A 10,793-nucleotide genomic window follows, 5' to 3' on the forward strand; every position below is an offset into this window, starting at 1 on the left:
CAGTAAACAATGTGGATGATCTGCGAGAAAAGATACGAAATGGATTTAAGACTATTCGAAGAATACCTAGTATTGCTGAACGAGCGCGGAACTCAATGCTGAGGCGTGCAAGTAGCGTGTGTTGACGTACAAGGCGGGCATTTCGAATATTTTCTTAATCATTCATAACTTGAGAACGAAGGTATATAGGACTTATGTTCATATGACATTTTTTACTTATTTTAGTATATAACTTTACTTCTCATTGTACTGACATGCATTTATGAAAGACCCTGTATAAAACCAAATAATGTAAGAATATTTCACAATTTCTGAAGTGAAAATTTTAAAAGTACTGATTAGAAGTAGCTAGTGTTTCAAATAATTTCATTTTCCATCTACTTTTTTTATATTCAGATATACAGGATTAAAATTTGATGAAATCAATGAACATATTCGGAATTTGATGCAAAATCGAAGACATAAAATTACATGGGCTTGGCAAAATAACAGAATATATTCTCATCAAGACAGATTTTCGAAACCATTAAACAGCAAATGCATAACGTGGATCACTATGTAAGAAGCTTTATGTAAATTCTACTAATAACGGTAACATTATGAAAAAAAATGTAACATTTATAAATAACAGTATACATGAAATAAAACTTAATTTATGTATGTATGTTCAGACACCTTTACTCAGAGATACGCAAAATATCTCATGAAGTAGACTCAATATTTGGAATTCAAATGACTATCAAAATGGCATGCTATTTTGGTTGGTTAGCACATGACTTGCGCGAAATTTTATATCCAATTCTTATCAACAATTATGTCAAATCTAAAATAACGACCATCATCTTTCATACGTTCTGCTTGTCTAATAATATTTTTAAATTTCTACTCATTAATTATATGTGCGAAACTGTCTCCACCAAAGTAAGTAAACTTATTTTATTATAAATTTCAAAAAATATTAGCTTAAAATTTGTTCATGTATATAAACAAATTAAAAGACAATTATTGACATATAGTTTTAAAATTAAATTAGTTCCTTTAATTACATTCTTTAATAATTACATTACAATTTCAGGCAAGTGCAACAACAGATTTATTAAATAGATTATCATATATCACTTGTGACATTGAAATTCGTGAAATCGTAAGTTTTAAATTATAAATCCATTAAAATTATTATTAAAGTAAATATTTAAAGTATAAATAAATACAAAAGATAAAAGATACGCATTAAACTATTACATTCTTTACACAGATTTCACAATTTTCATTACGAATAGTTCATGTCCCTCTTAGATTCTATGGAATTGGACTTTTCCAATTTGGTTTTAAATTTCTTCATGGGGTACGTTATATTTATCGTTCAATTACGTACTACAAATTTGTGACAAATATTTTTAAAAACTTATAAATTATCTTACAAATTATCTTTAATTTTAGTTTATCACATCTGTTGCGACCGTTGTAGTTATAATACTACAAGCACAAGTAAATAAGCAAAAATTTATATGAGATTATTACAAAGTTTGTAAAAGATAGTTTAATGATAATTTATATCATATGTACAATGTAATGTGATTTACAAAATGCATTGTATGTACAACATCTTCTGGATTTAATTCAATATTCCTGTATGAGCTTTGAAAGAGAAAATTAATATATGAAAAAATAACTAATAATGTTTTATGCAATAAAAAAGATAAAAAATGTTTAATATTTCTTGTTCATTTTATTTTCGTGTGATTCCTTTAATTATAAAGAGGGGGGTAATTATGTGTTTTTTTTACGTAACAGTCACCTGAGATACTTTATACTCCAATTAAAACTATTATTAACATTTTGTATATATTTTCCGATTTATATTTGAAACATTATGAATGTCGAGTCAATCGTTTTTTTTTTTCTGAAAGTAAATAAGAAGACAATATAAAATGGAATAAATGTTCAATCGTTTATTGTGACACTATACACATTAAAAAATGTTGTGTTACATTTAACATGTCCCAAATGGTCTACCCAAATTTTTGTGTTAATTTAACATAAGATGAATACCTTAGAAAATTACACAAATATTATGTAAAAAATTAACATAAGAAGTGTAATACGTTGACACAATTTAAAAGCAAATTTTATGTTAAATTGACACATTTTTAATATTAAATTTAACTGAAATTAAATGCTATTTTTACATTTTTAATGTAGGTGATGCCTCTGTGATATTAAACATATGCAATATATAGATTTAGCAGACATTTACTGTAACAAAAAGAAGATAACACAAAATATCTGTACCTTTTTACATATAAAATATAACTAGTTGTACAGAACATATTTCTTCAGTAAAATTAACAATTATAATATATTAAATTAACACACACATTTTATTCATTTATTCTTAGAATTTGTTTCAAAAATACATTATTTTTATTTTATTTGTTTACTTATCCATAAATTGTGTTATTTTAGCCCTGAGAAATGTTAAGTTTTAATTAAAAAAAAAAAGTATTTAAATAATAAAATCACATTATATTAAATTAATACTCGGATATGTTAAAAATTCAACACAAAAATTTAAAAAAAATTCGTTTTAACATAAATACAAAATGTTTTCTATTATGTACATATAGAGGAAAGTCGTCAATACTAGTTCTTCTAAAGTGACACCCTCTTATTTCTCAGAAGCTAGCTATTGCACTTTATTAATACTAATAAAACCACGATCTATTTAGCTAATTAAAGAAGTACAAACTCATAATTCGCGTATTTGTGGCTTGATTCTATACCAAATCAGCTAAAAACGAATTCTACGAATGCGAAAATAAAATTCTTACGATTTTCTTTTGCAAATTGCGTAGTTTAAATAATAGTGACTATATTATTGATAAGATTATGTCATTTTAAATGCTTGTAATTTCCTAACTCAGTTTTATTTATATTATTTTTTTCTTTTAGTTTATTCATAATACGATTTTTAATTTAAAATTGAGGTGCAGCATAAACCGCCACACCTGTCTGTAAAACAGATTGTGAGCTAATTTAATTTTTATAATGTTGCTTTGTAGTCTCAAATAGCTTTTTCGAAGCTGAGACAATCGTACAAATATGGAAATACTCTTAATAAACTATCCCGTTACATATTTGCATCTTGCAGAACAGCAAGAAGTAAATCCTACATATAATACACAATAACAATGTTTTATAACAAAGTGAAAAGGTTCTGGAATATCTTACATATATTCACTTGTAGGTACCTTATACAAATAATGTAAAAGAAAACGAATAGAAATACGTAGCATTATTGGCTACTGTGTCAGTTTTGGAGCCCATTTTGTCAGACGCTCATTTCTGTTTATCTTATGAAAAAATTAATTATTGTAAAATTACAAATAGTATTATAAAAACTGCTTATATTATCTGATAGAAGGCACTTTTTAGTTTGTATTTATGTATTTAAAGTTTTAGTTTTATCTTTTATTTAAGAAATATTGTCTAAAAATAAAATGGTATGTCGACATCGGCGACTTTCCTTTACCTGAAAATCTAAGATTTTAATTAATATAGTTGTATTAATATATTATAATTTTATTACGAGTTTTTCGATAAAATTGCATATCTAAAAATTCGTAAAAAGTAGTTATTAAAAAAGGAAAAATTATATTAAATAATATCCAGTTAAAATCATATTCTGCTATAATTTATTCTTATTTTTATTTATAATAATTTATTTAATTTTTTCTGCGCCACTAGGGTAAAAATACCGCAGATGACTATATTCTGCTAAGAAACTATATTATACATTAGTTAATACAGATTTCATAGCTTTTATTGGAAAATAGTTAAAAAATTATACACCACACAAATTCTGTGAAATCGCATTTTTCCAATTTGAAATCAAATTTCTTAACAGAGTACATAATACATATTTATGATACAATTATACGTATATTACACAGTTGAGATTCTGTACTACTGTTACGGAGTACTTAGTTAAGGGGATCTCAAACATTAGAGGATCAAACAAAATCGATTTTTTTTTCATAAATCGATAGTACAACTCTTCGAGGATATCTCCCTAAAATTTTACAACGAAATTCGAAGTCCTTTGGTATAAATTCAGTCCTTATAGATATACGGTTGCATAACACATAAGCATAATAAATAAATAAAAAAAATTTTTTATAGTTCAAAAGTATTTTTAAAACGATTCAATTTTCATACTGGAAATTTTTTTTATCTCTTATAGTTTCAATAATATTCGCTTCAAAAGAAAAAAAACAATTTTTTTCGAGGGGGTATTTAAAAAGAAACTTTCATATTTTTTGATTTAATTCTTATTGTTAGTTTATCATGTATATTGCTTCGAATTTAGGTATAATAATATATACACAAGCAAATGATGTTATTAAACTATAACAGAGTTTACAAAAACTTGATCTGATAATAATGCATGCATATGAAGTTTATAAAGTATATTATACGATTTTAGTGTTTCTATATTAGAGCTAAAAGAAAGCGCAAGAAAAGAAAGAGTTATATTCTAAGAGTTAAAAAAAAGATGTTATTAAATTTTTGTTATTATTAAATATAGATAATAATTAATAGCATGTTATGCAATAAACATAAAATCTTTATTATGTTTTTTATATAGATTATCTGCCTATAAATCTCTTATTACAAACCCTGATTGCAAAATTCTAGCAGTTTACGGGCAAATTGGCAGCAAATTCGATGAAATTCCCATTACAAAATCATAGTCATTTGTGTCTGCATTTGATCTGACTATGGATCTGTCAACAGAGCCTGCTGTCATGTTATATCAGGAAATTAGTGACAGGAACAGAATCTACGCACTGGGAATCTGATGGCAGACAACAGAAACTGGATAAAAGCTGCAAAATCTTCCTCGATTTCTGCAGCCAATCTGCTGGCAAAACGTGTCAATACGCTTTGTCCTATTTCTAACAGCAATTTGCTAACATTGGTAAATAACACAAATTTTATGTGCAATAATTTGCCGCTTTTCTGCAATCAAATATTGATAGCTTGTTCGACTCAAAATCTGTCTCCGCAGACTTTGCTATCTGGTAACATCATTACATAAATACGTTTTTATATATAATATAGAGAAGCAACACATAATTGCAATATATTTATAATGTTTGTATATTCTTTATATATTTGTTACAACTGCAGTTGCAATTAAAATTGATACTGATGTTTAATGACACTCTTAAATGTGTATTACAAAGAACAAACAAAAAATAAAAAACAAAACTGCCAGAATATTCATAGTATTTATATGACGTATATGAGCAAAAATAAAAATATACTCATCCATAAATTTCAATAAATAATGGAGCATAAATTGTGGCATATAGGCTATAATTATTTTAATATTCCTAAGTGCTTTAACTGAAATTGCATCTTTACTACCGTTACCATTCGGTTCAATTTATACTTCCAACTGATCAACAAAAGCACAGTTTGAAATAAAAACTATATGCGCAATGATCAAAAGTATTCGTACGATTTTACAGCCACTTTTAATAATGAGTTACGTATTTGGTTTAAGAATTGCTATATTTAATCATTCAAGATTATGGTTTAGTGCCATATATATATTGCTGCTTTGGTCAGTTTACTATTTCCTCACATTATGTGCATTTACTTCTTTTTATGAGTATTTGTCCTTCGCGGACAATATTGGTCATCGTATAGAAATTCCTTTGACGATAATGTCAATCGTGTTTGGAATATACCATGACAAGGTAACAAATTGCCATAATACATGTAATATTATGAATAAAAGTAATTGTTATAATATACCTAATTATTAGGATTAAACATATTCTTATCTATTTACACAATTACATTGATAAAATATGCAAGGAATGGAAATAACTAATTACTGCAACTGCCATTACTTATTGTTAGTGACGTTAAATACCTAGCTGTAATAACAACTTGGTAATGATGTTGCGAATTTCTCATGATGATTATGTAACATCAAAATTGAAGCAGTCAGTAGTTACTTATAACGAGTTGGACAAGTCATTCGTTTCTGAAAAAAATAACTCGTTACTGAAAAAAAAACAACTCGCAATTTTTAACTCATTACTTTTTAATGCAACTTGTACTTTGTAATGCAACGTATAACTTTACGGCGTCACTCATTATTTATTACTTTTTTCTAGAAGTAACGAGCAAGGGTTACGATTTACTTTTCAAAATAACTTTCCTTATCTTAGCGTAATCTCAGCGTTTTATAATTAGTCATCATCACAAGGATAAAAATTTGCAACATCGTTATCAAATTGTTATTATACAAGATAACTATAAAAGTAATGGAAAAGTAACTCTCCCATTCCCTGGAAATAAGCAGGGACGGGAAGAGTTACTTTTACAGTTACTTTTACAGTTACTTGTTATAACAACAATTTAATAACAATGTTGCAACTTTTAATGAAAAAAAATGGAAATAACTAATTACTGCAACTGCCATTACTTATTGTTAGTGACGTTAAATACCTAGCTGTAATAACGACTTGGTAATAATGTTGCGAATTTCTCATGATGATTATGTATCAAAATTGAAGCAGTCAGTAGTTACTTATAACGAGTTGGACAAGTCATTCGTTTCTGAAAAAAATAACTCGTTATTGAAAAAAAACAACTCGCAATTTTTAACTCATTACTTTAATTTTAATGCAACTTGTACTTTGTAACGCAACGTATAACTTTACAGCATCACTCATTATTTATTACTTTTTTCTAGAAGTAACGAGTAAGGGTTACGATTTACTTTTCAAAATAACTTTCCTTATCTTAGCGTAATCTCAGTGTTTTATAATTAGTCATCATTACAATCATAAAAATTTGCAACATCGTTATCAAATTGTTATTATACAAGATAACTGTAAAAGTAATGGAAAAGTAATTCTCCCATTCCCTGGAAATAAGTATATTTAGATTATAATTTAGAGTTCGTTAAATTCTACATTTGTTTAATAATAAAAACTGTTGTAAATATTCCGAGGGGAACCAACCAAAATACATTAATCTTAATATACACTACCCCCAAAAAGTTTCCAGACATGGAACTTAAAATTGTATAATATTCACGTCAAATGTACAAATATCACGTTGTTGCATTTTTAAAAATTACTGACCCATTTCATGCACGCGCTACGCGCGCGCTGACCTCACATGACCCTGATTTTATCCTGCTTTTATAAACTTTTCTTATTTATCACTCGTTGACTCTTATTCTTCATATTATTTTACATACTTATTTAAATTTTGAATACAGACCCCGAAAACCCTTAATTGCTAAATTTCACTGAAATCTGAGAATTTTGAGCACTTCCGTCCGCAATATTGATTCAGCCATTTTGAATTTTCAAATTCTAAAATCAGATTCAGCATCAACAACCACGAAAACCTTCTAATGCTTCATTTCCCTGAAATCAGAAGACTTTTAACATTTCCGTCTGCCATATTGGTTCAGCCATTTTGAATTTTCAAATTCTAAGTTCGGATTTGGCATTAGTGACCTCGAAAACCTTCTAATGCTTCATTTCGCTGAAATCGGAAGACTTTTAGCATTTCCGTCCGCCATATTGGTTCAGCCATTTTGAATTTTCAAATTATAAATTCTACATTTGTTTAATAATAAAAACTGTTGTAAATATTCCGAGGGGAACCAACCAAAATACATTAATCTTAATATACACTACCCCCAAAAAGTTTCCAGACATGGAACTTAAAATTGTATAATATTCACGTCAAATGTACAAATATCACGTTGTTGCATTTTTAAAAATTACTGACCCATTTCATGCACGCGCTACGCGCGCGCTGACCTCACATGACCCTGATTTTATCCTGCTTTTATAAACTTTTCTTATTTATCACTCGTTGACTCTTATTCTTCATATTATTTTACATGCTTATTCAAATTTTGAATACAGACCCCGAAAACCCTTAATTGTTAAATTTCACTGCAATCTGAGAATTTTGAGCACTTCCGTCCGCAATATTGATTCAGCCATTTTGAATTTTAAAATTCTAAAATCAGATTCAGCATCAACAACCCCGAAAACCTTCTAATGCTTTATTTCCCTGAAATCAGAAGACTTTTAACATTTCCGTCCGCCATATTGGTTCAGCCATTTTGAATTTTCAAATTTTTAGTCCGGATTCGAGATCAGCGACTTCTAAATCCCCCTTATACGAAATTTGGCCGAAATCGAAAGATCTTCAAGATTTCCATAATATTTCCGTCCGCCATATTGGTTTAACCATTTTGAATTTGCAAATTTTGAAACCGGATTCGAGATCAGCGACCCCAAAAACCCCCGAAAACCACATCAAAATCAAAAGACTACAACAACCTCAACGAAAAGAGGCTTCATAAAAACGTAACACGGCAATTATTTTAAAAGAGGATGTACATTTTAACAGTGCGCAGTTCGATAAAAAATTTTTTTTCAAAAAGTTCAATATTTTTTAAAAACAGTGATATTTGTTACGATACAAAACTGTAAAGACAAAATTTTTTTTAAAAGCTATCAAAAGTATATTAAAGTATAAGTTTCAAACTTTAAAATGCTCTTTTATTTTTTTTGTCTGCGATGATTTTTTACCGAGTTACGGTGACCTGAATATTATACAATTTTAAGTTCCATATCCGGAAACTTTTCGGGAGTAATGTAGGTACGTTTTCAAGCTAATGACACTGAGTGCTTTTAAGACGTTTTAGCCGTCGATCGTTGTTCATTAAAAAGTTATTAACAAAATGAGATTTGTGAACAGAACGCAAGTGATTTTTGGACAATATGAATATTAAACACAGGATATATGTGTATATTAATATACAACATTACGGAAAGACGAAACTTTATTTAATTATAAAATAAAGATGCGCCTATATAATATGAGATACTTTTTTTCTAAAGGTGTCTAATTTATTTAATTTATTATTTTAATTCCTATTTTTATGTCAAACTTACAGGAAATATATTCAATTTTTGTCGCAAAAAATTAGCAGTCAATAGCTATACTTTGTTGAATGTGAAAGTTTTTATCAAAATTGTAAATTTTGTTAATTTGAAAAAAGGATTCCTAATACGATATATAGAACGATTTTTTTATATGAGAGGAAACCAAGGAAAGAAATAAAGAAAAGCTTTCTCTATAAACGCTTAAATTACACAAAAGTAAAAACAACAAATTTACAATCTTAATTAGACATAGTAATACATTTTTTCGTTGATTTTAAAATACAATAATCTCAAGAATAGGAATCAATTATAATTACTATGTAAAACATATATGTATTTTCTTATTAACATAACCTTATTTTGTCATTACATGCAGAATTTATTGCCAAATATTTTTTTATTATTTAATGAATAAGATTTAAAGGCACACGTCAATAAATAATTAATTTTGTACTAAATAAATTTGAATCCAAGAGAAATGAATTCATGATGGAACTAATGACATGGTGGTTTAGCAGAAACAACTCTGCTGTCTTAAATAGAAACTGCCTTATAACAAGCGCCTATCCTATAACAAACGATATAACTTTACATTATAAATCTCATTTTATTCTTTAAGAAGAAGAGAAAGTGCAGAGGATACTCGCTTAGACATCGAAACCAGCTAGTAAGTTAAGACGCCTGTCTCGTACACAAACATGTCCGCAATTAATAGGTAATGAGTATGAGATAAAGTGTGAGAAAACAACAAGCTATAATAAGCTATTTTACTGTATCTTACTACCGTTTTCCTTAGCTAAATATGGTGGACAAACCAAAAATCATCATTCGATAGCTTAACTCTGGAGATATATTCTAATTAATCGAAATTGTGAATGCAAATTCCGCCCTACCCTTTTCTCAAGTGGAGTATCAGTGAATAACAAAAGACTAGACGCGTGGGCTGTGTTTCAAGTTTACTACCAACGCTGAAAACGTTGCAGTTTACGTTACGTACGCTAGGTACCTATAGGTTTTCAGCATTGTCAGTCAATTTTAATACAGTTATGTTCGGATTGAATCTCGCTTCGCATAAAAAATTGTAAACTCAAGTGGAACCAACGGAACCACGCTTAGACTTATGACTTTCTACACGAAGCAAGGTTCATATTGAATTTACGGGTCAAATTTTTTGATAATTAAGCTCCCTTCCCATAGGAAGTAGCTAAATCAGCTGCCTCTTTGCATACACTTTTCAATTCAATGCGAGGTTTCATATGGGCTCACAACTTTCCAAGCGGAGCGAAACTCCACATTAGTTTCGACTTTTCGCATGAAGCGAGGTCCATCTTATCTTCCCTAGGCAAAATGAGGTACAGTTGCGTCCCTCCCCCGGGAGCGAATTCACTAACACATGTAAATATGCTAATAATGCGTATTTATAAAAAGTAAAATTTATATCAAGTTAGATACATATGCCTATATAATAATAATCAATATTTGTTAACAATTTTTTAACAAACTACGACCGACGACTAAAATCTTTTAAGGTCACTCAAGGTCATGATCATGACAATACAGGGATTGCAACTGGCTCCTCTAACCGGAACATTTATCATGACAATATTCTTGAGGCTTTCACGGGTGTTTCCTATATGACAATCTTGTGTTTCGCGGGTTTTAAGCTCCTCTAACCGGAACATTTATCATGACACTCTTGTGTTTCGCGGGTTTTCTCCGTGTTCAAATCCATTCTTGGAATGCCAAGAATGGATTTGAACACGGAGAAAACCCGCGAAACGCAAGATTGTC

General features: G+C 28.6%; 1 protein-coding gene across 1 annotated transcript; it reads left to right on the plus strand.

The window, feature by feature from the left end:
- The first annotated feature begins 732 nt into the window (after nucleotides 1-732).
- On the plus strand, nucleotides 733-4,962 carry LOC108768480 (uncharacterized). Its single transcript, XM_018518923.1, has 5 exons — nucleotides 733-921; nucleotides 1,076-1,144; nucleotides 1,256-1,345; nucleotides 1,441-1,488; nucleotides 4,798-4,962. Exons 1-5 carry the CDS (start codon nucleotides 733-735, stop codon nucleotides 4,960-4,962), a joined length of 561 nt encoding a protein of 186 aa, XP_018374425.1.
- Nucleotides 4,963-10,793: the final 5,831 nt, after the last annotated feature.

This window comes from Trachymyrmex cornetzi, unplaced genomic scaffold (genome assembly GCF_001594075.2).
Source record: "Trachymyrmex cornetzi isolate Tcor2-1 unplaced genomic scaffold, Tcor1.1 scaffold122, whole genome shotgun sequence".
Taxonomy (NCBI): Eukaryota; Metazoa; Arthropoda; class Insecta; order Hymenoptera; family Formicidae; genus Trachymyrmex; species Trachymyrmex cornetzi.

What these genes read in the sequence shown, in the direction of transcription:
- LOC108768480 (XM_018518923.1), top strand. Translation starts at nt 733, where the DNA reads ATGACTATCAAAATGGCATGCTATTTTGGTTGGTTAGCACATGACTTG. An exon ending in GCGAAACTGTCTCCACCAAA is followed by an intron (nt 922 to 1,075) that starts GTAAGTAAACTT and finishes TTACAATTTCAG; the next exon opens with GCAAGTGCAACAACAGATTT. An exon ending in ACATTGAAATTCGTGAAATC is followed by an intron (nt 1,145 to 1,255) that starts GTAAGTTTTAAA and finishes TTCTTTACACAG; the next exon opens with ATTTCACAATTTTCATTACG.